Source organism: Leucopleurus acutus (assembly GCF_964270905.1).
Source record: "Leucopleurus acutus genome assembly, chromosome: 3".
Classification (NCBI taxonomy): Eukaryota; Metazoa; Chordata; class Mammalia; order Artiodactyla; family Delphinidae; genus Leucopleurus; species Leucopleurus acutus.
This window is the reverse complement of record NC_139145.1, coordinates 176,054,489-176,081,708: the sequence shown is the minus strand read 5'-3', so window position 1 is coordinate 176,081,708 and position 27,220 is coordinate 176,054,489. Positions and strand designations below refer to the sequence as shown.

At 56.5% G+C, this 27,220-nt stretch overlaps 2 protein-coding genes across 3 annotated transcripts in view; both read left to right on the top strand.

Moving 5' to 3' along the window:
• The first annotated feature begins 492 nt into the window (after positions 1 to 492).
• PDCD6 (programmed cell death 6) lies at positions 493 to 16,340 on the top strand. 2 transcript variants are annotated; one of them, XM_082835560.1, is made up of 6 exons: positions 493 to 643; positions 1,541 to 1,602; positions 7,953 to 7,997; positions 8,879 to 9,031; positions 12,642 to 12,751; positions 15,650 to 16,340. In XM_082835560.1, the coding sequence occupies exons 1-6, from the start codon at positions 549 to 551 to the stop codon at positions 15,746 to 15,748; spliced, it is 564 nt and encodes a 187-aa protein (XP_082691686.1). In that variant the 5' UTR covers positions 493 to 548; the 3' UTR covers positions 15,749 to 16,340. The 2 variants fall into 2 exon arrangements, with proteins under 2 accessions (XP_082691686.1, XP_082691685.1); XM_082835559.1 differs by having other exon boundaries at positions 8,879 to 9,037; positions 15,650 to 16,338.
• Positions 16,341 to 26,252: 9,912 nt separating this feature from the next.
• AHRR (aryl hydrocarbon receptor repressor) overlaps positions 26,253 to 27,220 on the top strand; it is a gene marked incomplete at its 3' end in the record, with an annotated part of 70,387 nt that continues 69,419 nt past the window's right edge. The window contains exon 1 of the mRNA XM_082835558.1: positions 26,253 to 26,343. The remainder of the gene's footprint in view (positions 26,344 to 27,220) is intronic.

Genomic DNA, 27,220 nt, shown 5'->3' with positions numbered 1-27,220 from the left:
CCAGCAGGGGCTATTTGGGCTTGGCCACGCACCTGCAGGCCGAGCCGGGAAGCGGCGGGCGCTGTCAGATGTCGGAGGGGGGGCTTCGTGTGCTCCTGGGAAGCGGGGCGCAGGGACGCTGAGATGCGCGAGCGGGGGCGGGCGATAAGTCCAGAAAAACAAGAATGTCGGGCGCGTTCTTCCCCTCCATCACAGTCCTTCCACGACCTTCTTGGTGCAAGAATGGACCATGCTCGAGGGAACCGCCTCCGCCCTTCATGTCCACTCTGCGCTGCGGGGAGCGGCTCCCAACGCGCGTCCGCGACCCTAGGGGTACCCTGGGCTAGGCCACCTGCTGCGCGATGCCCACGGGACCCAGACACTCTGGCCGGATGCACGGGCGTCGCCTGGCAACAGGGCCGCGACTGGATTGGCTGCGCTCGCTCTCGTGACCGCCCCGGAAGTGGCGTGACTCCGGGCCCCCGCCCCGGTCTAGGCGTAGGCGGAAGTGGAGCCGCCCGGAGACGTCCGTGTCCCAGGAGTGCTTCAGCCGAGTCGCGCCTCGGCCCATGGCCACCTACCCGTACCGCCCGGGCCCCGGGGCTGGCCCTTCCGCGGGCGCCGCGCTGCCGGACCAGAGCTTCCTGTGGAACGTCTTCCAGAGGTGCGGCCGGCCGCGCAGGCGCTTGCGGGCCTCCACTGCGTTCTTCTTGGTCTCAGCCCCGGGCCTTCCCCCGCCCCGTGACCCCGGCCTCCAGTCCGGCCTCCTTCCTGGTGCCCCCAGGCCCCTGTCCCTTGCTCCGTCCCCCCACGCTCCATCCTTGGCGTCCTGTCCGGCCCCCTTCCTAGTCCCTCTCGGCCTCTCCCACGCCGGCCCCTGCTCCGTCCCCCCCCACCCTTGGCCTTCTCTCCGCCCCCCGCCTTGTCTCCCGCAGTCCCCAGGCCCCTCCCAAGGTGCAGAGCCGCTAGCCGGGGTTCGCAGCCCGCTCGCCCTCGGGCTCGGCTTCCATCCCTCTCCCCTCACAGCCGTTGCCCGGAGTTGCTCCGGGGCGGAGGGTCTCCCAGGGATGCTTGTTTAGGGGAGCAGAAACGCAGACTCTTCCTCGGCTGCTGAAATGCCAGCAACCGGGAAAGAAGCCGGGCCGCGGCTGTTGGGCAGGTGACCATCACCGCAGTGCCTTCCGTCCCTGGTCGTCCTTCCAGCGAACGAATGACCCAAAGTGGAGTGACTCATGATTAGGGAACGACTTAGTTATCTGAGAGAATCTTTTCCTGCTTGTGAAAAGGAGAAAACCTGGTGCAGGTGGAATTCAGCCAGGCCGAGGGAGGGAGACCTGAGAAAGTGGTGAAGCAGCTTGGGTTTCGGCAGGGAGCGTGCCTGGACAGCGAAGGAGGCACGCTTCCTTTTTCCCCAGCGGGTCATGGGACTGAGAGGGAAGGGCCCAGGGAAGGAAGGGCCAGAGTTAATTTAGGGTTGACTGCAGAGTCAAACCTTTGCTTTTGCCCTCGTTTGCTTTTCCTGCGCTTTGAATCGCTAGCTTAACTGACCTTAATTTTGTAGGGTTGACAAAGACAGGAGCGGTGTGATATCGGACAACGAGCTCCAACAAGCGCTATCCAATGGTGAGTGGCACCTGGCCGTCTGGACTTGTAAACCGCAAGGCTGACCACCCGTAGTGAATCACTTTCTTCTTAAGTTATTTCCCGAATCACCAAGACTTAGTTATCATCTCTGGCCCGTGGTGGAGGAGCTTCTGGCTTGTTTTGTCGGGTGGTTTCCTGGTGGTTGTGTCGGTGCCGCTCTGAGTCCTTGCCGAGCCGGTGGGGCAACTGCATGGAGGACACGGGGAAAGCCTGAGAAATGGAGGCTGGGGTGTCGGCTTCAGGAGCGCAGGGAGCCCGGCTTTGTAGGGCAGACATCCTTCAGGTTTGTCGAGGGCTGTTGAATTTTGCAGGTGACTGCGTCTTGTGACTCCTCTGGAGAGGGGCATCAAGACCCCAGAGACACCGATAGGGAAGCGACTAAGGATACTGGAGGCTCTGACAGCCGGATCGCAGGGAGGTGGGCTTCTCATTGGGGGATGCTAGTCATTCAGACATGGGTGAGAGGGGGTTACAGCTCTTGGTGCTGGTGCTGGGAGCTCACCGTGGAGTCGCCTTGTTGCTGGCTTCAGCATGATTGATCCGTGGAGGTACTACTGAAGACCTTGATTCCATAAATACCTGGCTGTGTGGCCCTTTTTTTAACCCCTCAGATGCCACTGTCTTTTCTGATTCTTACGTTTGTGGTGCCGTCCAGAGGTGTGGCATTTAAGCCAGAAGGGGGCTGACTTTAAGAGGTAATGAAGATGTTGAAAGGCTCACCTTGCCTAGTGGGAGCAGCTGGTGGTGTGGCAGGCGGACGCTGCCTCACAGCCCTGCGCGTGGCGCACACCACGGATGTTCCCTTTGTTACTGCTGGTGGATTGGTATAACACAGGTAATATTTTCCCTAGAGGGAGTCAGTACTGCTTCCAGTTGAGCTGGTTGTTAAAGCAGATGGTTCTGTGCCCTTGAATCAGGAGCCTACTGGAGAGAGAATTTTAACAGAATTGCCCACAGGATGTTCAGCCCTCCATTCCTAAGATGCTTTGAAATCGGTACCTGGTTTAAGCCCACCGAAAAGTGTGTATCAGGACCGTCTCACAGCGGCCCTGTAGAGTCACTTTTCTTGATTTGCCCTGAGGAATTCCCTCAGCTTCTGTTGGGGCGATGTAAGAACTTGCCCCGTGAAGCGGGTAGTAGCCCTAGCCCTGAGCAGGACGGGCGTGGCAGCCCCCCTTCCCCCCACGTGGCCGCCTCACTCCTCCCTGGGGGTGTGGTGCCTCTTGTGTGGAGCAACTGTGATGGCTGTTCTGTCTTGTCTTGTTTGTCTTAACCTGAATCTTGTAACCAGTCACATTTTCTCTTCAAATTAGCTGCTAAAAATTTTAAATTAAATTTCTGGCTCGCCAGTCCCATGAGCTTAGAATTTGAAGAGGTGAATTTTACTGATAGTCTGAGACCCCTAACTTTCGTATGCTTTTCTCCTCCCATCCAACATGACCAGAGTCTGCTTTCTTTTGCTGTGCCGTGAATATTTTGTACGTTCCCTTCAGCCCTTTCTGCAGGAAGGCAGGTTATGAATGGGTACAGATCTCTCGTCCTTCCACAGCCTCAGAGCGCGCGGTGAGCCCTCAGGCTGAGAGCGGGACCAGAATCCAGGTGTGTGCCTGCACCACTAGGCGCTCGCCCCACCCCTGTGCTGTCCCACCTGTGTCTTCCCATTGGCGCCCTCGGACGCACAGGTGCCCCGTGGCTCCCACCGCTTGCCGGGCTCTGCTCCTCCCACCCAGGATACCTGCCTTTCCTCGAGGCAGCCGCGGCACCTTCCTTTCCTGGATGCTGCCCTTTTCCTCCTCCTGGCTCTGGAGTCGTTTTGCAGCAGTCTCTGGCTACCGGGCAGCAGCTTTGGAGGAAGCTGGTCGAGCTGGCCTCTTGTTTGCAGTCGTGTTGTGTCACCTCTGTCACCAAGGATGGACACAAGTCAGTTCTCTTCACTGTCCTCGAATTCCCATAGCTGATACGATTGGAGTTATTTTTGACTTTTGATTTCTCCCCCAGGATTGGGCTTCTTTTTTCATATTAGGACTAGAATATTAAGCTATTTCAGGAAATCAGTTTAATTAGCTTGTTACTGGTGGGAAAACTGGAGGTTCAAAGTAGCATGGTTTCTCTCTGCAGTGAGATCTGTGCCTCTGACGCGCTCTGTTAAAATCCAGCTGAAACCGCCCTGAAGAAGTACTCGTGGGTCCTGTACACTGAGTCCTTTATGCAGCTTGTCTCCCCGGAGCGCGTCTGAGAATGACTGCTCGGTTAAGAGGTGTGAATAGAGACAGGACTGTCTTGCCTGCTGTTTGAAATGACATGTCACAAACTGTCTTCAGTTAGGTACTTTTTTTTTTAATATTTACTTTGGCATTGTTCCTTGGAATTACAGGAAATTAATTTTGCTCAAGCCTCTTTTTTTGTGTTTCTGTAGGTTTACGTTGACATAACATATTGATGTATTTTGAGGAGGCGTTTTTCAGCTGGACTTTAAATAATAATAAGTCATATATTCTTTTAGAGGTATTTTTAGCAAAATAGATTTCATCTCTTCTGGGGATCCCATATTGACTAGCAGTGAGAGAGATCAGACCACATAAGCCGACAGTTCCCTGCTGACTGCCCATCAGGTCACCTCACTGTCACTCCGTCATAGGCCCAGCCTATGAGGCAGCGGAGGGTCTGGCGTTTACCTTCTTCACCCTGCACCTGCTGTGCTCAGAGCCTGCACGTCCCCGAGGAGGGCCTGCCTGCGTGGCTGCTGGCTGCCTCCTGGAACTTGCTGCCCCTCTGCCTGGGCGGCTCATGCTTGCACTGCAGCTGCGGCAGGCACGTGCTCCCTTGCTGCCTGGAGCTTCCCTGGTTGACAACACGTGCGAGGTGTGGTCTCAGCTTTCGGTGGAGGATTAGGGGCGCCCTGTGCAACTCCCCGGGAAGCGGGTGCCTGGCCCCCCCAGATTTTTCCCCGTGCCTTTTCCCTCTGCTGATTTTACTCTATGTCTCTTGCTGTAATAAACTGACTGTGAGTTTTGTGAGTCCTAGCGAGTCATCAAGCCTGGGGGTGGTCTTGGAGGCCCCCAACACAGCCTGTTGTATCTGCTCGTCCCAGAAACCTGTGCAGCAGAGTTTCAGGTGGAAGCAGAGGAAGACAGGGTTGGCTTTATTCCACGACCTTGGCCTTGGGCATATCACACTCTGGGACAACTGGAGGCTTAGCCCCTCCGCCTCGGGCCCAGCCCATGTCCACCAGGTCCCACATCGCCTGGTACAGAACCGGAGACATCACTCATCTATCAGAACTGAGTGTACAGAGTTTCACTGTGAGACACTTAGGTTGTTTCTGATTTTCTTCGATGTAAATACTGTAGTGATTTCATAGAACAAGTTTCTAGAAGCGGCATTTATCAGCTCGAGGGCTGTAGGTGTTGTTATGGCTATCGATGGTGTTCAGATGGCCTTTTGAAAGGCCGTATTTCCAGTCGTGGCTCTTTGAGGCCGTAGTTGAAGGAGACTGGTGGGATACAGAGTTCGTGACCCTGAAGAGGCACCAGTGTCCTGGCCGATTCCATGCGAGCCCTTAGAACTGCTCTCACCCCTTCCTACTTGGCTCCGCTTGCGGGAAGAAATGCCCAGAAGGGCTGGGAGTCCCAGATCTGATGCAGTAAAGTGGAAGGAGATCGCCAGTGGTGCTGTAAAAAAAAGTGGTTTTTTTTCCCCCAAAGATTCCAGATAAACAGGTATTTCAGTGTGTGTTTGCTGGATGCCATGACGACTTAGCCCGTTATCTCTCACTGAAGTCCAAGTTTGTGGTAACAGGTTGCAATTTCAAGAAAGAAAACTCTCTGGAGAGCAAAAAAACAGAATATACTATCACAGAGCAGAGCGGGGTTTTTTTTCTCATTTGAGAAGGGATCAGATATAAATTCTTTAAATCATCTGTGTGCTTGACGGTTACAGGGGAAAATGCTAAGTGTCCTGATGTTGACCCACCCCTCAACGGAGCTGCGACCCACTCGTACCCGAATTATGGGTGAAAAAAGTTACGTGTACTCAGTTTACATGGAAAATACTGTGTATGTTTCTGTTTTCTTTGGTCTTTTCAGATGAAATTGAGGCAAGACTTACAGGAACAGGGACCATATATTGTATTTCTCAGTAAAAGTCTGACAGGAAATCTTTTGCAAGCTGCTGGTTGTGACATTCCTAGACATGTTGTTTACTGGGAATGTTTGCAATTGGGGCTGGCCTGGAAAATCCGGGTGAGGGTCACTGGCACTGAAGGGAATCTCGCTGCTCGGTGTACCCTGTATTTCCAGCAGGCTCTGTTAGACATGCTTGTCCACATTGCAGTGCATTTTCTTACAGAAAACTGCAGATTTTCAGGCCGACGCTCCAGTGTGTTTAACACTTAGTATAACTGGAATACTAAATGTTGCCCTCACTAGGGGCTGTGAAGCTTTGATGTTTAGTCTGAGAACCAGGCCACAGGGCTTGGCATGAGCTAAACAGTCAATTAACTGTTGGCTATTGTGATTATCCCTTGGTTTCCCTGGAGAGTCAGGCCCCGTTTGGGTAACAAGGGCGGGCCAGGGGAGGCACCAGGAGCCTGCCTCCACCTCCCAAGCTGGACAGCCTGCGGGTCTCCTCTCCACCCCTGACTCAGCCCGGGGTGACCTGCCACTCTGCTGAGCCTCACGGCCCTTCAGCTCGGCTGCCGGTTCCTCTGGTCCACACCTCCCTCTGCCTGGCCCTCACCGCGAAAAGTGCCTGTGTTTGCATCATCATCTGACTGTCTTACTCGTGTCACTTCTGTGGAAAACGCGTTCGGCCGAGTCATTTGCCAGCGTGGCCAGGGGCGCAGCCCCGCTCACAGCCGGGATGGGCAGTGGGCGCAGGCCGCTCAGCAGGGCGATCATCGAGGGCTCTCAGGTCACAGCCTGCGTCCGAGGCGGAGGGAAGGTGGGAAGGAGTTTGGTTTCTCGGGCTCCTGGTCCTGGTGGGTTATCTCCTGTGGAAACACCAGCCAGGGCAGCTAGAAAGTCAGAACGGTGAAGAAGCGACACCCTTCTGTGCACATGGAGTCTCCCTCTCTCTCTTGGCTTCTCTGTAGCACAGTTTCTTTGTACACTGGTTTCCAACGATGCTGACCTTTTCTGATACCTTTATATACATCCTCCTGCCTGCCCTCCCCCAAACGCCTGTAAAGTCTGCAGAGATGCGCACCAGTGCCCAGGGGTCCCCCCTGCGGGCCAGGCTCAGGGCGCCGCTGGAGCAGATGCAGTGACCAAGGGGCCTGGGTGTGGGGCGCTCAGGAGGGCTCCTCTGAGGAAGCCTCGTATAAACGGAGGCGTAAGGAGAGGCAGGGGTTGAGGTGAAGGTGTGCGTGTGTTTGGGGGGCCATGCTGGGCGTCGGGAGAAACGCGTGTGGGCCAGGTCGGGGACGTGCTCGGAGCCCAGTGGTCGCGCCAGGCAGGAAGGGTGCTGCCTCGTGTGTGGCCAGGGGATGGGACTCTGCCACCCAGAGCTGAAACCGTCTGTAGAGAGGGAAGGATGGGGGGATGGGGAGAGACGCTGCTCTCCCGCCCCATAAAAATGTTTTTACATTGTTTTTAGTGAGTATAAAAATTGGTAAAGGTGCAAATCACTCTGAAAACAGATCCTTGGGCATAAGGGTACCTGGTGAGCAGTCCATCATCACAGTGGATAAATGGTTCTCAATCGTCAAATCCATCGGTGTCAGCAGGCTCCTTTATGATAGATATTCGGTAACATCCCCTTTACTGCTCTGCAGTGAATTGTGGAACAGTGTGTCCTGCCTTTTCACAATTTCAGAGAAAATAGTATGCTGCCCAGACTGTCATTTTAGGAGAAAAATGTAAAACATGGTTTCACGGTGTGCTTTCCAGCAGGGTCACTGCATGACGTGTGCAGCTGCCCCGGTCCTGGGAGCGGTGGTGCCCTTGGGGTGGGACTTTCTGAAGTGGTAGCTGGTGACGTTCTTAGCACAGCTTAGTGCCATCTTCTCAGCTTACCTGGTGCTGTGGCCCTGGGAAGTTCAGTGAGTATTAAAATAGCATCTCTTGGTTATAAAGTGAACAAGAGTGAGCTTCCAGGTGCAGGTCTTCCTGAGCAGCTTTGAATGTCTGGCTGGACCTGAGCGATTCCCCGGGCAGTGTGGATAGGACCTGACAGACCCATCGTCCTGGGGGCGGCGTCCCCTGCGGAGAACGAACCGTGGCTCTAGGGTCTTGATGTTGAAAGCTAATTACTTATTTTCTCTGGCTTCTGGGGTTACAACTGGGGATTCAGAGTTTCTTCTCTTTCTTAATTTCTGCTCTTTGTTTCAGGCACCTGGACTCCGTTTAATCCAGTGACTGTCCGGTCAATCATATGTAAGTAGGGGCAACACCATCCTGCCTGTGCTTCTGAGCTGATTTCTCTTCCGGAACTGCCACCCGCCCTGGCCCTTCACTGAGTCTTGACTTTGAGTTGACTGTCCAACCCGTCCTTCCTTTCTCAGTCTAATGATCTCACATACTTACGTTTCACACGCAGTCACGTCTTGCATGCCTGTTGACTAGAGGAAGCGTGCGAGTTCTCATGTGAAATGTCTCTGAAGTGGAATGTGCTTGTGACCAAACCAAGAACACTCAGATGACCTGAAAAGAGACCAAACGGTGTATTACTTTCTCTGTAGCAGTGTTTCACACTGAGTTTTTGTCCATTGTGCCTGCAGTTGTATGTAAATGTAGTTAGAAGTTCTTTCTTATTTGGACCTGGAATCAGGCTGATTTTTTTCTCAGTGAAAGGCAGGCCTTACTAAAATAATCTAAAGCCAATAGTCCTGTTCTCATCCGAGTAGAGGCCTCCCTCGCCCGAGGACTCTTCTGAAACCCCACTTGGGACTCGGGTCCGCTGGGGGGCAGGGGAAGGCTCCAGGAATGGGACCTGGAGCTGGGAGGGTTGGGGTGGGCCCCTCGACGGCTCTGCACTGCGGCTGCAGTTCCTTCCTGAGCGTGGGTGCGCCCTGCCGCCGTCATGCTTTTGAGGAACCTCCTTCAGTGTAAAGCGTTTTTATTGTGGCTCCACCAGGGTGTTTGGCTCGCACGCCTCGTGCCCACCTAGCACGATTTAGGGCTGTGGCTGGGTCACCGCCAGCACCTGGGGACCCGCTGGCCGAACACCAGGCTGGGTCCCGGAGGAGCCAGGCCCGCCGGGGGTGTGGGCGCGCCTCTGCTCTAGGTTCTTGCTGATTCACGCCCTTCCGTCTCAGCCATGTTTGACAGAGAGAACAAGGCCGGCGTGAACTTCAGCGAGTTCACCGGCGTCTGGAAGTACATCACGGACTGGCAGAACGTCTTCCGCACCTACGACAGGGACAACTCGGGCATGATCGACAAGAACGAGCTCAAGCAAGCCCTCTCAGGTTTTGGTAAAACACTTGTCTTGACTGCGTAGCTCTTTCATTTTGGAGCCAGGGCCATAAAGTTTATCTTGTTACTTCGTTTAGCTTACTGATTTTGAAAGCAGTCTGTGAAATCTTTGTTTACGTCACACGGTTTTATATCTTCCTGTTACTTACATCGTGAAGGCTGATACTTGACTTGGAGGCTTCTGTACGGTTTTTCATCCAAAATGAGATAAGGGCTATGCAGTAGTTTGTCTTTTGTGAAGTGGAGTGATGTCACAGGCACATTGAGAATGTGGCTTCTGAAACAATTTAAAGTGAACGAGTCAAAAGAAAACAGTGTAGGGCTATTTATATTTCCTGACGTGAAAATACACAGAAAGAAGGTACAATGCCCACAGGGGACGAGCCCGTGAGTTGCGCGGAGCGTAGGCCTGAGTGTGGAAGCTCCCATTCTCAAGTGCATGTCAGCACGCGTGCCACACGCGTGCCAGCCTGAGTGTGTGCCGTGCTGTGAGCAGTGTTCACGTGGTGCCTTCCAGAGCACGCCAGCAGGCCTTCTGGTCCAGCGCCCACGTGGGCCTGAGGGGAACTTGGGGTTTGTCATTTATGGAGGGAGGACTGTGGTCGTTACACCAGCATTCTGGCTTGTTTGACGTTCACTGGGCCCTCTGTTCGCAGGGCCCTTCTGGTAGATCACAATGTGCTTTATTCCGACTGGTTCAGCGTTTAATAATGTAAAGTACATTTTTGTTCTTGTGGCTATTAAGGTGCTTCTGCCCTCCCCCTCTCTTTCTCTGGGCGTGCGCTTTATGGCTGTCCTCTCGGTTTCTCTTTCTTGCTTTAGAGGCTCTGGGACCCCACAGGAAGTTTGTGTTGTGAGCCTGCCACGCGTGGGTCAGGCTTTGGGCAGGACATTGACCTCAGGTTCTCTGAATTGAAACTTGGCACGCAGCTGACCTTGCTGTGCCTCAGGTGGGGGGCTGGGAGGGAGGTGGCCCCCGCAGAGCAGTCCTGGGCAGGAGGGAGCCGGAGGCCTGGCCGGCTGGAACCTGGACCCTGTGACTTAGCTTCCAGACTGGTGACCTCAGGTGTCCCCGAACACAGTGTTTCTAACCTCGTCAGGCCCCGGAGCCCTCTTTTGACTTAGTGCCGGTGACCCTCGCGTCCTGGGAGCTCACGTTGGAAACGCTGAGGTCGACAAGCCCCGGTCAGACCTGGGACGTTTGTGGCCGTGGTAGGTCCGCGGTGGTCCCTCAAGGTCACGAGCCGACAGGCCCCGTCGAGCTGGGCACAGCCGAGATCCTTCCTGACTTCCAGCTTTTCCTGGAAAAAGTAAATATCCGGTTGCAGCATTTCTTCAGTTATTCCAAAAAGTTTCTGCCTGTGATTGGCCCGCCATTTCCTAGGGCCTTCTCTGGAGCCTTTTCTTCCACACAAGGAGCGTTGCCATCCTTTCGCAGGCTACTTGTTAGTAACTGTTAGGAAATGTGCCCCAGGAGTGAAATTGCCTGTTTTGGTTTCCCTCCTAAGAACAAGTGTCTGTCAGCCCAGCTGGGGGCTGTGCTGTAGCCCAGCAGATGCGTGAGGGAGTCGGGGGTGCGGGGGGAGGTCAAGCCCTAAGGTGTCCTCTGATCTCTGCTAGTGCCACACAGGGTCTCAGGCTGCCCTGGCGGGGCTGTGACTGACCAGCACACCCGTTCATCATTTAGGCTCTTATTCCTAGTATGTGCTACATGCCAGGTTCAGAGACCTGGAAATAAGAAGGTGCATAAGGCCTGGGCCTCATACTCTGCTGGTGTGTGTATGTGGGGCTGACAGCCCCATCCCCAGCAAACGACCCCGTCCCGCACCCAGCCCCTGGCAGCTCAAGGCCAGTGTGGTTTTTATAAGGAATTTATTTCACGAGAGTGTAGTGAACCTTCACTTCCTCCTTGCTCGCTTTCAACCACTTTCCATCTTCCTGCTGCATTTGCTCTGCCCCTCTTTTCATGCTGAGGAGTCCGAGCCGGCACCCTGTCACTTCATCCCTGGATCCCCAGCCTTTGGCTCCCCTGACCGCGTTAGCAGTGTGTTTACAGCCGGGTCGGCTGAGTTAGGCCCCATCAGGTCTCCGGCAGCCTCCGCCCCTTTCTTGGTGCCGTTGGCTCCGTGTAGACACGGGTGGTGCCCTGATCCGGGTCTGTCCTTTGCCATGGTTACTGACTGGCGTCTGGCTTTTCTCCTGGTGCTGAGAGCAGGCGCTGGATGCCCAGTGGAGGTTGCTGGCTCTCAGGAAAGAAGGGCTTGTTCCCTCCACTGGGCATCTGTGCCCTGGAAGTGCAGCAGCGGGGCCGGGGGACACACAGTGAGGGGCCAGCAGGGTTTCCACCTGCCTCACTGACCCTAAAATGGTCTGCTGAGGGGGGTTTACGTCTTGAGGAGGAGCGGGCCCAGAGGCCCAAGAGTCCCAGCGGCCAGTGGAGCCCTGTCTGATTCCGGAGCTCTGCTCTCCCTGCTGCTGTGTCTTTGTCACCAACTCGTGTGTCCTTTCCCAGCCTGGGCAGGAAACCATTGCACAGCGATGGCTTGGGCGGGCACTGCCCTGTCACCTGTCCCAGGCTCACCCTCACCAGCCGGGCCTCTGTCTCTCTGGGCCACAGGCACCGGTACCGGGCGTGAGGGGGCGCCCATCCAGCACCCGCCCGTCGCTCTTTTCTAAGTTGGGGTTCTGTCTTCTACTCAGCTGCAGGGCAGGGGGCCCTGGATTTAAGTCACAGGACGCATAGAGCGCGCTGACCACTCTGGAAAGTACTGGCACGTGTTTGCATGTGTGACTCTTTCAGTAGAGTGATGAAGTGCTTGTGCAGGTAATTAACTGTGACGTTCACTCAGACAGTAGGTGTACATATCCTTGCAAAGATTCCAGCGAGACTGAAAACCAGTAAAAATATGTTGGCACCTGGATCTTGTCTCCTGAATAAGTAAGGAAACCACGGTCACACAGGTGGTGAGGTTAGGAGGGAAGGAAGGGGAAGGGCTTAGAGCCGCCCCGGGGCGTCCTTGCTGGAGGCCTTCCAGGACGCCCAGCAAGCTGAAGGTGGAGTCACCTGGGTGACCCTTGGAGGGCTTCGGTGTGTGTGAGGCCGCCCTACTCCTCACGGCCTCCTGTCCTGACCTCCTGTCCTGGCGTCAGTGAGCTGATTGAGGCGGGGGAGGGGCCGTCAGTCAACCTCCGCACGAGGTCTTAGCGTGCGAAGCCTCCTCCAGCAATGAGTAACCCAGGGCAGCCCAGTTATTCACAGCTTCACCATTAAGTTAATACGGTAGGAAAATTCAACAATAAGGGGCTGTTAAGGAGGCTGAGTCCACAGGGTCCAGGAGACCCCTCTGGGCGAGGGGCACGGCAACTGGTGACTGGGTTACTCCGGACCCTCCAGGAAGGGGCTGCTGGTCTCTGAGTGAGTCCCTCCTCGGGGTGGGGCCGGCACTGCACAGTGGCCACCAGGCTCTCAGTGTGTTGCAGTGCGCTTGCTGCCGGGGATCCCTGGGGCCCACGTCCCCTGGGGCCCATGCCGTGTTCTCTGGGGAGGGAGAGGCTGGGGTCTGGGGAGGGAGCGTGGGTACTGACTCTGCTCTTCTCCTCCAGGGTACCGGCTCTCTGACCAGTTTCACGACACCCTCATTCGGAAGTTCGACAGACAAGGACGGGGGCAGATCGCCTTTGACGACTTCATCCAGGGCTGCATCGTCTTGCAGGTACCGGCTGCGCGGGGCCCGCAGGCGCCGACTGCGGGAAGGGACGGGACGGCGAAGCAGGCGAGCAGGAGTCAGACACGGAAACTGGTTCCGGAACTTAGAGAAGTTAGCGTGCTGTTCGGAGGAGTAGCTGGTCGTTCTGTTAGACGGAGGTGCAGACAGCAGGGCCCCTCCTGCCCTGGAAGCACCGGGAGCTGTCCTTCTGGAGGGGATCGATGGGCTCTTTGCATGCATGCCCTGCTATTTTGGTGTGTCTTATGAGAATCGGGTAAGCTGCTGTCGTGTGCGCTGCTGGCTCCTAAGCTGGGAGCCGTGCCCTGAGCACAGGTGGCCTGTTCGGGTGTTAGACACAGTGTCTGGCAGGGCTGGCGATCACAGTGACCACCGCCTCGCGGTTCCCTGCAGTGCTTCTGTGGATCCTCCTGCGGCCTCCCTGCCTCACCCAGGAGAGAAGTAAGTGCAGGCCTGGACAAAACACCCAGGGGAGCCCCTCCTAGGATGGAGGGCGCGAGCGCTCGCACCCACGCTGGCTATTCCCGCACAGGCCCTGCTCCTGTTTCTAGGTGGGGAGCCAGGGCCCATAGAGTTAAGCTTTAGAAATGCAGTGAATTGGTATAAACCCTCATGTCTTGCAAAACTTTTTCTTTTTTGACAAATCTCAAAAAAAAAAAAAAAAGGGCTTCCCTGGTGGCGCAGTGGTTGGGAGTCCACCTGCCGATGCAGGGGACACGGGTTCGTGCCCCGGTCCGGGAAGATCCCACATGCCGCGGAGCGGCTGGGCCCGTGAGCCATGGCCGCTGAGCCTGCGCATCCGGAGCCTGTGCTCCGCAACGGGAGAGGCCGCGGCGGTAAGAGGCCCACGTACCGCAAGAGAAAAAAAAAAAAAAGCAGAGACAACAGTATAATGAACCCATGTGCCCATTATTTAGATTCAGCAGTTCTCAACTCATGGCCAAGTCTACGTAAGACTCTGTGACACCCTCCCTCTTAATTCTGTCACAATTCCATTTATGGGAAGCGAATGTGTTTTCCGTAAGTATTTCAGTAGAACCTATCCCCGAAAGATACCCTTGCACTTCGCATCCAAATCGAGGTTACATCTTGTTGGTTTTAGAATCCACAGAGGGGTGTGCTAGGCATGAGGTTATCAGTATAATTTGGAATTTGGGAAAGCACTCTCAGGTTTTTTCCCTGTTAAAGTGATAGTTCAGTAAGTGAAGTTTCTCTGCCTGGTCTGCTATCCCGATTTCTTTCCCGGGGAATCTGGGCCCAGCAGTCCCAGTCCCTCAGTGACTTGGAGAGCATTTAAGCCTCACGTCTCTGAAAAGCGGAGAGCCTAACCCTACCCTGTCTCTCCCTCTCGGTGTCTGGTGAGGCAGGATTATATGTTTGCAGTGTTGTCGGCACACGTTAGGAACAGGTGTAGCGTGAAAGTCTCTCACTAGGATCTGCGTCTGGATTGTTGTGGGCTTAGGATTTTCATCTGAGGTTACGTCCCATAAGTGACCACCTCATCCTTATATCTCTGCCTAAGAAAGGGTCATCACATGGCAGCATTCAGCCCCCAGAGTAGCAGCATCTGAGTCCCCTGAGGAGTTCACGTGGCGCCTCTGCTCGTCTGTGAGCGGAGCACAGGCCAGACGGGAGGCTGCCCGCAGCTGGTCATTGCCTCTGGGCCATGCTGGAAGCCTGCTGCTGCCCTGCTCCCTCCCAGCCTTGGAGAAGGAGCCTAAACGCTGGGTAGAGGTGGGGAATCGAAAAGGAAAGGCTAAGCTGCAGGCCACATGTAAAAAATCCTCAAAAGCCCTCAAAAGCGTTTTCTTTTCATCTGCCTCTTTCCAAAAAGAAAAAGGCTTTTCTACAGCAACGTGGAAACTTGTAGAAATCTTCGGAAAAGACAGTTAAGTGTAAAGAAAGGGAAATCGCCCATCGGTCTCCCGGTGGGAGGTTACTGCTGCTGGTGGTTTCTGTGGTTTGTGTCACGCCAGCGTTTCACACACAGGAAGCTCCTGGCTGACGCCCTTGTGGACTATCACCTGTGTCAGCCCGTATGCTGTTGGCCGTCAGCCTGCCCAGCACAGGAGAAGGGTGGAACTGGAGAGACTGAGGTGCAGGGGACACGGCTCACGGGCCAGGCTGCAGCCTTGCTCTCGGCCCCTGGGCAGGTGGACAGGCGACCACCAAGGTCACGATGAGCCTGGGGCACTGTCTTCTGTCAGGAGGATTCTTCAGAGCCTGCCATGGTTGCCCAGCATCTGTCATTTGGAGTGGTACTTACCTAACCGTCCCTGCTCTCAGGCGGTCAGGCTTGTGAACAGACTGAGGCGGCGCCCTGGGGGTGTGGTCAGACAGGAGGTGGGTGGGCGGGCCCTGAGCGGGGAGGGCGGCTGGGCATCAGCCAGCGTCCTGGGCTGGCACGAGGTCATCCTGCCCTTCTGGCCCTGCGCTGGGCTTCCCCTGTTGGGCGGCAGGTTCTAGAGGAGGAGCCCAGTGGGGGCTGGTTTCCCTTTGTCCTGAGCGACAAGTGGCCAGAGCAGAGGTGAGCCTTCAGGGAGGCCCCCCCGGAGGACAGCCTTCGAGTGGGAAGGGAGGACCCAGGCTCACCACCAGGGACTTGGGAGGCCAGGTTCTGGGGCCAGAGGGCTCCGCCAGGACCCAGGGCCGCGGTGCGTAGTGGAGCTGGGCTGGCGGCCCACCCGCCTACGCGCTGCTGTCCTGCATCTCCTGGGTGGACCGGCCTGGCTTTTGAGGGTGGTCGAGGGCACCTCGCCTGTGCCCCTCTGTGGGCAGAGACGTGAATGCTTCTGAAATTGGGTTCCTGAATGCCCTTCTACCAGCACAGTTGGTTCCTTCTGTTTGATAAGTATTAGATCTAAACACCTGTTGTTTTTTCCTCAGAGGTTGACAGATATATTCAGACGCTATGACACGGACCAGGACGGCTGGATTCAGGTGTCATATGAGCAGTATCTTTCCATGGTCTTCAGCATCGTATGACACTCGTCTCCTGCGGATACTGACGGGACTTACGGAAGAAAAGACTGAAAATGCCAAATCTCTTACCTGTAATGAAATGGTACACAGATGAGTTAGATACTGTTCCTCCTTTAAATTTTGTATGATTACCATTTGGGGACCCAACTGTACATATGTGGATAAGCTGGTTAATGTTTTGCAATTGTAACAGTAGTTATATCATTACTTAGATACATACATTTGATTCGAGGCTGTTTAATTGTGCCATGAGGTACGATACGATAATGTTACAGGTACTCAGCTTGCAAAAAACTCATCATGTGCTTTTCTAGATAGCTCCAGTTCTAGAGTGGAAATACTTTATTAGCCAATAGGAATTTTAAATAATACGGAACTTGCCCAGAAGGCTGCTCACGTGCCTTACTTTTTAAAGGGGTTATTGTATTCATTTGAATGTGCAGCATAAGCAATAAAGCACATGTGCCCTTGTCCCCATCCGTCTCAGCTCTGCTCACCTGGAGCTCCAAGGGGTCCGGCACCTTCTGGGGTGTGCCCTGGCTCTGCTCGTGGAAGTGCCGAGATTCATCCATCCACTATGACAGGAGGTGGTTTGCATTTCATGAAACTTCTTTGGAAATACAAACCCAAATTTGATTTAGAAGGGAATGGGTTTTCCTTCACTTACTAATGATGCACCTCTGTGCCCTCTGATCGACTGTTAATTACGGTTTTTCACACATGAAAGCAGAAGGAGGGATGCAGTCAGCCCCCCACGTGGTGGGCGCACAGCCAGTCCCAGGGTGGCCCTGAGCCTGCCCCCACGGAATCGCTTCAGGCTCTTTCTGTCCCCTCACCCTTTAAGTGTGCTTCCCCAAACCAGGATTTGGGGCGGGGGCTGTGAGGACGTTGGGATTCTGGGTGGGTGGCAGTGATCTATAAATGGGTCTGGGGCATCAGAAATTGGGTATCCGTGGGGTCTGTTTTGGGGGACCTGTGCTGGTTGGGGATGGAGCCTGGGGGCTGTGGGTTTCTTATCTGTGGTGTCTGATTACAAGGAATGTCACTGACCACACGACTGGGGTCGAGGTAAAGAATCTGTGTGGCTCAGACTGGCCTTGTGAGCTCGTGGAGGAGGGTCCAAGGGGGTCTCTGAGGATCTCCACGCCTTTCCATTTGGGTGCCTCTCTGTACTTCAACACACTTGTGAGGACAGCAGCCCACGATCCCAAGTTGTACTCCAGTGAGGTCAGTCCCCAAATTCCTGACTCCGTGAGGCCTGGGACCTCCAGGTGCTCAGGTAGACTCTTCCAGCTGGTGCCCCACTGCCTCAGCCCAAACCGCCGCTTAGCCTGTCTCCCTGTCCCCCATTAGATGGAGCTGTGCATAGCGGGGGCCCCTCCTCCCCCACAGGTTCCCCTTTAGATGGAGGCATGGACGGCGGGGCCCCTCCTCCCCCTGGGAGGCACTGTGCTCATCTGTCCCTTGAGCTCTGGCCTGCAGACACCCCAGGCTCAGAGTGAGGGCAGCAGGTGTCCAGCCTCTGTGGACTCTGTCCCCCTGTGACGTGGGAACCCCGCCCTCCACGTGCTGGCTTTCCTGTCCACCTCTTCCCCCATCCTGCACCTGTGGCACCTTGGGCTCTGGGTTCATTCCGGATTCCCGGAAGCTGGAACCCGTCAGACTGGTCTCAGGCAACGGCAATTCATGGCTTCAGTGCGGAACCTGCCCAGTACACAGTTTAATCTCCGAGGATCACTGGGGGCCTGACAGAGCGGACCCTGAGAGGCCTGCTCTCAAACGCATGTCAGCCTTGGGCAGGGGGTGGTGCATGCGTGGTTAGGTGCCTTCCTTGATTCAGGGAAGTGAGGGGAAGGGGAGATGCAGAATGTAAAGAAAGGTCTGATTGTGTGTGGTACAAATATACTCGGGTGAGAGGCACAGACGTACTCAGGTGTGTGGCACAGATAGAGGTGGGTGGTACACAGGTACAGTCAGGTGTGTGGTAGAGATACACACTGCACAGACCCTCAGTGGAGTCTGTGGCCTGAACCAGTGGACGCACGTTGAGGAGTGGGTGGGGACGTGGCTGCGATGGGCTTAAGGTCTGGGGGTTCCGTCCCGAGCCCCAAGCCCCTGCCCAGGCGGGCGTGCAGCAAGATGAGGACTCCTTTCCGCCAAGGCCGCACCTGATTGGTCTAGCGCCAGTCGGCCACACGGGGGCAGTGCTGTCCTGCCTGCAGGGATGCCTGACCCTGGTGCTTCATCTAGATCCAGAGGGGTGACCTCAAGGGACAGCCAGCGTGGAACTTACAGAAGCAACAGAGAAACCAGAGGGAGTGGGGGTCAAGTGAGGGTGGCAACACGTCTGCAGCTTTTCCTCCAGCAGGGTGCTCTGTTCTCCGGCCGTGCCCCGCCCCCTGGGAGTCGGGGCTCGGGGATGGGGCAGGGGAAGCCGGCCTGGCCTCCGGGAGGCTGCTGCCCGTGGTGCCTGTCCGTCTGCACCCGGCGCTCCGCCCCGGCCGCCTGCTCTCGTGCTCCATCTCTCCACGTGCGCCGTGTGCTGATGAACCAGCTCCCCGTTTGACTTCTGGGGACACGAAGCATGTGCTCAAGACTCCGGAATTCTGGCCCAGGTTCAAAATCGGTGCTTCATGAAGAGGAAATAGTCCAGGGCAGGTAGGACAGACTACCTGTGGCCACCACCCTGGTCACCACTAGTCACCTCAGCCGGCTGGGAGAGTCACCTTCCCGGTCCAGGTGAGCCTGGTCAAGGGAGGACCAGGTGGGAGGTCTGGGGCGGGGGTGGAGGCTGTCACCCCTCACCTGTGGAGGCTCGGGGGCTGCAGGCAGCGCTGATGTCAGATGCACACTGTGCAGTGTGGCTGAGTCAGTCCCCGTGGAGTCCCCGCTGGGTCCTCTTCCTGTCCCTGAATTCGTCTGACCACGGCCCCCAGCCCACAGGGGCCGCCCTGCTGCCCTGGAACTCGAGGACCAGAGGGGCTGGGGCACCGTGTGCCCTCCTCACCTCACACCACCTGACGGAGGTGGGCCCAGGCCAGCTCGGAGTTCACCGCGTGGCTCCATTTAAGAGCACGTGAGTGTGCGAGGATGCGTGTGACTGTTTGATCGGTGTCCAGACTAGAGGCTCCAGGAAGCCAGCCCATGACTCCAGGTCTGCCCCTGAGATTGGGAATGTACGTACCTGGTGGGAAAATGGGTAAAGGTGGCGATTCTTACCTGTTGTACATGTGTTAAAATATATGTAACATAAAATTTAACATTTTAACCAGTTTTAAGTGTACAGTTCCCTGGTATGAAGTACACTGACAGTGTTAGCAACCATCACCACCATCCATCTCTGTAACTCTTCATCCTGTAAAACTGAAACTCTGTCCCCGTAAACATCCCTCCCCCTCCCCCGGCCCCTGGCCCCACCGTCCTCCTCTGTCTCCAGGAATCTGACTCCTCTGGGTCCCTTACATGAGTGGAATCCTACAGGATCTGTCCTTTTGTGACTGGTGTATCTCACTGAGCATAATGTCTGTCCTCAAGGTCCATCCACGCTGAAGCCTGTGTGGGAATTGCCTTCCTTTCTAAGGCTGAATAATGTTCCGCTGTGTGAACGGACCACCGTGTGTTTACCCTTCATCTGCTGATGGACACTTGGGCTGCCTCCACCTCTTGGCTATTGTGAATATGCTGCTGTGAACTTGGGTGGACGTACATCTCCTCGAGACCCTGCTTTCAGTTCTTTCAGTTATATCCCCAGAAGTAGTGGATTATATGGTAGCTCTATGCTTAATTTTTTGAGGAACTTCCATACCGTTTTCTACAGTGGCTGCACCATTTTACATTCCCACCAACAGTGTGTGAGGAAGGATTCCTATTTTTCTACATCCTTGCCAACACTTGTTATGTTTTGACAGTAGCCATCCTAACAGGTATGAGGTGGTATCTCATTTGTGGTTTTTATTTGCATTTCCTTAATGATCAGTGATGTTGAGCATCTCTTCATGTGTTTATTGGCCATTCCTGTGTCTTTGGAGAAATGTCTGTTCGCATCCTTTGCCCATTTTTAAATTGGTTGTTCGTCTTTAATTGTTGAGTTGTAGGATCTGTTCATATGTTTTGGATATTAATCCCGTATCAGATACATGATTTGGAACACTTTCTCCTATGCTAGGTTGCCTTTTCACTTTACTGATAGTGTCCGTTGATGCACAAAGGTTTTAAATTTTGATGTAGTTTAATCTTTTTTCCTTTCTTGCCTGTGCTTTTGGTGTTATATGCAAGAAGGCTTTGCCAGAGTCAGCCCTGAAGCTTTTTGCCTATGTTTTCTTCTAAGAGTTTTATGTCTACTTTAGGTCTTGGTCCCTTTTGAGGTAACTTTTGTATGTGGTGGTAGGTACGGGTCCAACTTCATTCTTTTCCAAGTGGATGTCCATTTCCCCACCATTTGTTGGAAAGACTGTCCTTTCCCCATTGAACGATCTTGGCACCCTTGTCAAACATCATTGACCATATGTGTGAGGATTTATTTCTGTGCTCTCTATTCTGTTCCGTTGGCCTATACTTACCCGGTTTATAGATAAAAAAGTGAAGGCCCAGAGAGGGCCCACAATTTGGCCGAGGTCACATGGTAAGTGGTGGTTAGGCTGGGATTCGGGTGAAGGGTGCCCTGGTCCTCGCCCTGTTCATGCAGAGGTGGGGAGCTCAGGGGGCGCATCTGACCCACCCACTCTTCCCACCAGATGACACTCCACACCAGCTGCGCTGGGCCTCACCTTGTTTATATAGGTTCATGCTAGCTGTCAGCAATTCAGGGAAGTTTTAAGATGGCAAAGGTCCCACTGAAATTGCCTTCAAACAGTGCAAAGAACCAGAGAGGGAAATACCTGCCCCAAAGACCCAGACAGGGCAAATTCCAGGGAAAAGCTGACAGTCCCCTAAGAGCCAGGGGAGGCTCAGAAGAGCAGTGGCAGCAGAAGGGGTTGAGGGGGACCCTACACAGTGGGGTGGAGGAGAGCTGAGGGCCCCTGCAGAGCAAGCCCCATCCCCCCAGAGCAGGAGGTCGGAGAAACCCACCACCTGAGATGGTGCCCACAGGTACCCACTGCCCAACAAGCCCACCACTCTGTCCATTTAAGGCAGTGCCTCCCTCTTGTATGAAGCTCAGGAAAGTTCACCTGACATTAGTAAAAGGGGCAAAGCAGGGACTAGAAGGAACATCTCAGAACCCCTGTCGTCTACAGCCAGTATCTCAGAGGTGACCAAAGACAAGGCATCCATTAAAAAAGAACCAACTCTATAAAAAAGAAATAACACAGAATGGAAATAACTCAGAAATTAAAGATAGAATATCTGGAAGGGAAAAAGTTAAGAACAAAAACTGTAGGGAATAAAAATTCAAAACTGAAAAGGACCTTTTATAGAGCTAATGTTGGTGAGGTGAGGTTTGGAGGACAGGGTGCAAAGAGGACCACCGGAGCCCAGGACAAGGAGGAAGCACAGGTGAGCTGGGGTGGACCTCAGACGCAGCAGGCAAAGTGGGTTCCACCCTGCAAGTCCTTGGTGGAGCCGTGGTCAGCTGAACAGGAGACAGTTTCTGAGAAACGTTCCTCCCATGTTCCTTTAACTGGGAAGTTCCTGGAGAATGTGCTCCAGCAACACAGAGGGAGTCACCCTAGAGGAGGCTGGGGTCCTGAGTGGGCAGTGCCTGGACGGACCATGCAGGTGGGGTGGGGGACTGAGACAGACTGACTCATAGAGCCTGTGGAAGGCTCATTCCACGGGGCCACCAAAGGATGTGGAGGACAAGGCAGGTTCAAAGAAAACCAGGCGAGTGAGTCATTGTTCAGTGGGGGCCAGGGTTGTGCATGAAAGGAAATAACTGTAGTAAGTTGGCCTCCTCCCTCCCCTCCCTCCCCCTCCCTCCCCTCCCTCCCCCTCCCTCCCCTCCCTCCCCTCCCTCTCCCCTCCCTCTCCTCCTCTCCCCTCCCTCTCCCCTCCCTCTCCCCTCCCTCTCCCCTCCTTCCCCCTCCTTCCCCTCCCCTCCCCCTCTCCTCCCCCCCCTCCCTCCCCCTCTCCTCCCCTCCCCTCCCCCCTCCTCCCCTCCCCTCCCCCTCTCCTCCCCTCCCCTCCCCCGTCTCCTCCCCTCCCCTCCCTCACTCCCCTCCCCTCCCCTTCCGCCTCTTTCTCCTTACCCCCTTCTGCCCCCACAATGGCTGGTTCTGGGCTGTGAGACTGTAGCAGGTTAGGGTTAGAGATGAAATTTTCTGCGTCCTCTCCCCCCAGTAAACCCAAATGTCAGATAACCAGGGACGGTAGGGGTGGCCTCTGCCTTAAGCTGAAGGAAATGACAGGACAGATATTCAGGGAGGAGTTCCAGTCAGAAGGAGCAGCACCTGCGAAGCCCCAGGAGCAGGCAGAGGACAGGGCAGAGCCTGGAGGGTCTGGGCTGCACCCTCTCCACAAGCACGGGGTCCTGTGGATCCTGACCCTGAAGTAGCTCAGCTTCAGCACATGGTGCCCCCAGGCCATGCCAGGCTCCCCTTCCAGGCCACAGCTCCCAGGGCCAGCTGCTTCCCTGGAAGGAGGGCACTGTCCCTCCCCTGCTCTGTGCTGCATGAGCCGTGAATGTGCAGGCAGCTGGGTTCCCACTGGACCCTCGAGTTGGCTGAGACCCTGAGGGTCTGCTGAGGGGTGGGACCTGCCCACCGCTCCTTGTTTCCTGCTGACAGGAGCCCCAGAGGAGGGGATGTTGGGAGCAGGGGGCCGTGTGGCCAGGCCGGGGTCTGCAGGGGCCTCAGGGTGACTGCTGGCACCAGGCAGGGGCCCTGGGAGGTGGAGGTGAGGGGTGGGGTCAGACCGGGTGGGGACCCTGGCTCTGCCCATCCCCTGAGGCACCTCACCTTCTCCCACTTCATCTACGACCCTTGCCAGCCGCCACAAGCAACGTCTCTGGTGTTCGGGAACAACCCCTGAATCGCGTTTATTGACTCAAATGTCCCTGTGCCAGCAGAGCTCCTGGTTCACGCTCTGCTTTGCCCGCGTCCCAGGCACCACCTGGCTCTAAGGCAGTCCTGGACCCCCAGCCACATCAGGGCCTTCTGGACGGGCATCGACTGGGTGGCCCCTGCCCTTTCCTGGGGCCTCTGTCCTGGGGCCTCCTGGGAGTGAGCCTCTGGGGAGGCACCTGGAGCCCCCGCTGCTGGGCCCCTCTCCACATGCAGGCGGGGACCCTGGGCCTCCCACGGACACTCCTGCAGATTCAAGGGTGCAGGTGCATGTCGGCCACCCTCACCTGGCGGCCTCGTCCTGCACCTCCCTGCCCCCACCCTGCTGCAGGCCAGGCGGGCTCCCCAAGCTGACAGACCTTGTACGATGGCAGCCTTCCCAGGAGTGGGAAGCCCTGCTTGGCTGTGCACACAACGGGAGGGGCCCTCAAGGGACGGCCCACAGAGACAAGGGCAGCAGCGGCTCTTGACAAAATGCTCCAGACCTTTCTCTGGCCTGCAGGCGAAGTGAGGTGGGGGAGAGAAAGCACAGACCTGAACAAGGACTGCCCGAGCAACACCGCTGTCCCCCCGGGGAACCGTGCGGCCTGACACCTGCACCCGGCACCTGCAGGGCGACAGCACACCCCTCGGCTGGTGTGTCTGGGGGGGGACAGGCGGGCAGAGCCAGATGGCCATTAAGCTCGTGCAGCTGTCACATCACTGAGCTCCCAGGACGGCCACGTCTGAGACAGAGCCGTGGAGACACAGCGTGGGCAGTTGAGGGCCAGGGGGCACCTTGGGTGTTGTCTCTTTTCCAAGCCCTCTTTCCTGCCAGGTGTCAGCCACCCTCCCACCCTGGGAGGACAAACGATCCAGGAAAGAGGAATTTGTCCCCAGCCGGTCGGAAGTTTGGGCGGAGTGGGAGGACGCAGCAACACGGAGCCTACTTGCAGTTGGAGGTCCCGAGTGCAGAGAGGAGGGAGGTTCCGAGAAGGCCTCCCGAGCTGCAGCCCCAAAGGGGAAACACTGCGGTGCGGGGGTGGGTCAGGGTGGTCACGGTGGAGAAGAAAATAGGGGACGCCCAGGCGTACTCTGCAAACTGTTGTGTGTGTCTGCAGGACCTGTGTGAACAGGAAGTTCAGGGGGAAGTCGTGTCCAGCTGACCTCGTGGGAATGCTGCCTGGGGGGCCTGGAGTCACCCGCGTTCTGGTGGGAACAACACCCAAGGTCTCCCACAAAGGGGGCTCACCCTGAATTCCTGGGACTTCACAGGCAAGGGTCATCCTTTTCGTGTCCAGTCCCAGCGACTGCCCCCGGGTCTACGGAGACTACAGGCTTTGGGGACAGGCACAGCCAAGGTGGGTTGGAGGGAAGGAGGGGGAGTGGACACTGGTTTCTCCTGCACCTCAGGCTGTGCGGCCTCACCTGCCGTTGTCCTGCCCCCGGAAGTGGCAGCAAGAAGCAAAGAGGCGTCTTGCTCAGGCTGGTTCCCGATGGGACTGGGTGGGTGGAGGTGACTGATGCCTAGGCAACAGGCTAGAACGGGTCCTCTGAGACACGTGGGCTCTGTCTTCCCATGCAGGGGACGCAGGCTCTGACTACAAAGCTTCAGATCCTCGGGGCACCCACCCAGGTGTCTCTGCCCAAATTCCTGGGTCTGAGGGTTCCCCTACAGGCCTGGACTTGACAGGGTGGACCCACCTTACCTCTGCCACTCCAAGATATGCCTTCCCAACGTCATACACATGCTTACTTATTTTTTTTAGCAAAAAGAAAGAAAAAAACCCCGACAAAATGGTACAAAAGCACTCCATGCTTCTTGCAAAATGGTCAGGAATGGTGGAAATTTTTAAAAAGTAAAAAATTAAAGTTCGCCTATAACCTGAGTTATTCACCCAGATTCTTTTCTGTGCACTTTACAAAAATTGGATCAAGGTGCAACTGCTGATTTTAACTACTTAAAAAATACAGCAATACAGATGCATGTTGTTCCAGGTCAAAAAAATACAAGATCATTCACTCAGCTGACACTTTTGAGCCCCTGTTCTGCAGTAGAAGCCCTGCTCTTCCTTGGATAGAGGTGAACAGAACAGACCTGGTGAGTTTACCTGTTAGACACAGGAGCAAAGAAACACCTGCTGTAATTTCAGGCAGGAATATGCCCTACAAAAGGCAGAGCAGGGAGAGATGGGCAGCGGTGGCCTTTGACTGAGGTGGGTATCCTCTCTGAGAACACAGGATCAGAGAGTTAGCCCCGCGAGTATCCGGAAAAGAGCTTTCTCAGAGTGGGAGCAAGTGCAAAGGTCCTGAGGCACACACGCTGGTCTGTGGGGCTGGGCAGGCAGCTGGGGCTTGGGTGGGGCGGGATGTTGCTCAGAGCCGGCAGGTGCCAGGAATGACTCCCTTGGCTGCGACTGACTGTGGGGTGCGAGCGAGCGCCGGAGACCCCACAGGGCTGGCTGCGGTGGCGGTGGTCGGTGGGGCTTGGGTGGGGACATGGTTGGTGCTGAGGGGCTGCCTGGGGAACGCAAAGGGACTGGACATGAGGGGGCAATACAAGCCCCCACACCACCCCCGCCGGGGCAAGGATGGTGGCAGCAGTCGGGCGAGGTTTCCGGGGGGGCCCCTCAGACCTTGGGGCAGAAAGCCCAGGATGTGAGGCCAGGCTCACGGCGTGTCCCGGGGCGCTCCGGGACCAGACACACATTCCGGGCCCAGTGAGGGAAGGGGCGCTTTCGAAGTCTGGACGTGTCCTCCAGGACGGAGGAGGGGAGGGGCCAGATGGTCCGCGTGGAGGAGGGGTAAGGAGCCGCCGGAGGGGTGGGAAGGGCCCCGCTGGAGGCCTGGCTCCTTCGAACCAGAAATGTCGGGATGAGACTTCCACGAGCTGCCCTGCGGCTCCAGGAAGGTGCAGGGTTAAAAGTATTACATTAATACTTTAAAACTGTAAAACCCTTCGATTTTAGCAACAACCTAATTGGAGCAGGCGGAGCAGGACCTGCTACGCTCACGTTACACATTCGGATCCGGGCGCCGGGACCCAGCCGCTAGGGCAGTCTGGGCCCCGCACCTCCGCCCCGCCGGCAGGTGCGCGCTCGGCCTCCGCGGGCGCAGGTGGAAGGGGGCGCGCGAGGAACAGAGGGTCTGGGGCTCCCGCGGGGAGCACAGGGGCCTCGAGGGGCACAGGCACCCTGGAGCCGACAGACCCTTGGGTAGACCACGCGGACACGAGAGGCGCAGAGCGCGACCCCACCGTGGCGCACACAGATCCGGAGGACCACGGGGACGGGGGCGCGCAGGGCGGGACCCCACCGTGGTGCACAGAGATCCCGGGGACCACGGGGACGCGAGGGGCGCAGGGCAGGACCCCACCGTGGTGCACACAGACCCGGGGACCATTGGCCGGCCGGAGATGCGCGCGCGCGCCCCCTGCCGCCTCCCGGGCTCGGTCGTCTCCGGGGCGGGGCGGCTCGCGTGCCGGGGTGGGGCTGTCCTTCCGCGGCCACAGCCTCCGCCTGGTCCCCGAGATGCGAGCGCCGGCAGCCGCGCCGCCACAGCTCCCTGTCCCCGCGGACACCTCCCGCGGGCGCGCTTGAACCTCCGCGCCCCGCCGGTCGGGTAAGTGCGCTGGACGTGCTCCGCAGGTCCAACTCCGCGAGGGAGACCCTAGCGCAGGGCCATCTTCCCAAGGCTCCCGCACCCTCGGCCCCCCCATCCCCCTCTCCCCTCCAACCCCACTCACCCCATCCTCACATCGCCAGGCCCTGGGGTCCAACGGGCAGCTTCTCACCTAAAACTAAAAACAGGGCTTTTGAGGAAAGCCAGTCCGCTTTCACCGCTTGCGGTCCCTCAGTTTCCCGGCCTGGGAGCGTCCGACCCCCGCGCTGGGGGAGCTGGGCTAACTGCCCTTTGCTCTTGGCACAGTTTCCTTCGGAACTGTTTTGGGCAGATGCTGGGGGGCGGGGGGGACTTTGAATTGGACTCCTGAGCCCTCTCCAGGGCAGCTGGTGAGGGGAGGCCCCCAGCCAGGAGGTCCCGGAGCTGGGGGTGCACAGCTCAGCCCCCTCCTTCGGGGCCAGGAGCGCCAGCCTTGGTTCACACACTCTGGAAGGGCGGAAGGCGCGTGTTCCAGGAATTCACTGGGTTTCAGTTAGTGGCACCAAGAAAGTTTTTTTCCCTAAAGTCTTATTTTGAGAGGTGGAAAATCCCAGATTGTGGACACTTTGTGAGAGGCACAGGCCCTCAACACTTCAGGGACCCGGTGTTGCTGCTGTGACTCCCCCCCCTCGGGGAGGGGGCTGCCCACAGGGCAGGTGACTAGCCAGGGTCAGAGGTCAGAGGCCTTGGGCAGTTTGCCCTTGGGCTCCTCGTCTGCTTCCTGGTTGGTCTGCCAGCCCCCCTTGGAAGCATCCAGTGGGTCTCCAGCTGTGGCCGCCCTGTGACTCACGCGGGGCCTCTGTGTGACCAGCCACAGGCTCCGGCCCTCGAGGGGCCG

Excerpts from the sequence above, each read along its gene's own strand:
- PDCD6 (XM_082835559.1), top strand. The coding sequence starts at position 549 with ATGGCCACCTACCCGTACCGCCCGGGCCCCGGGGCTGGCCCTTCCGCG. Across the intron at positions 1,603-7,952 it reads CCAACAAGCGCTATCCAATG|GCACCTGGACTCCGTTTAAT; the intron begins GTGAGTGGCACC and ends TCTTTGTTTCAG. Across the intron at positions 7,998-8,878 it reads GACTGTCCGGTCAATCATAT|CCATGTTTGACAGAGAGAAC; the intron begins GTAAGTAGGGGC and ends CTTCCGTCTCAG.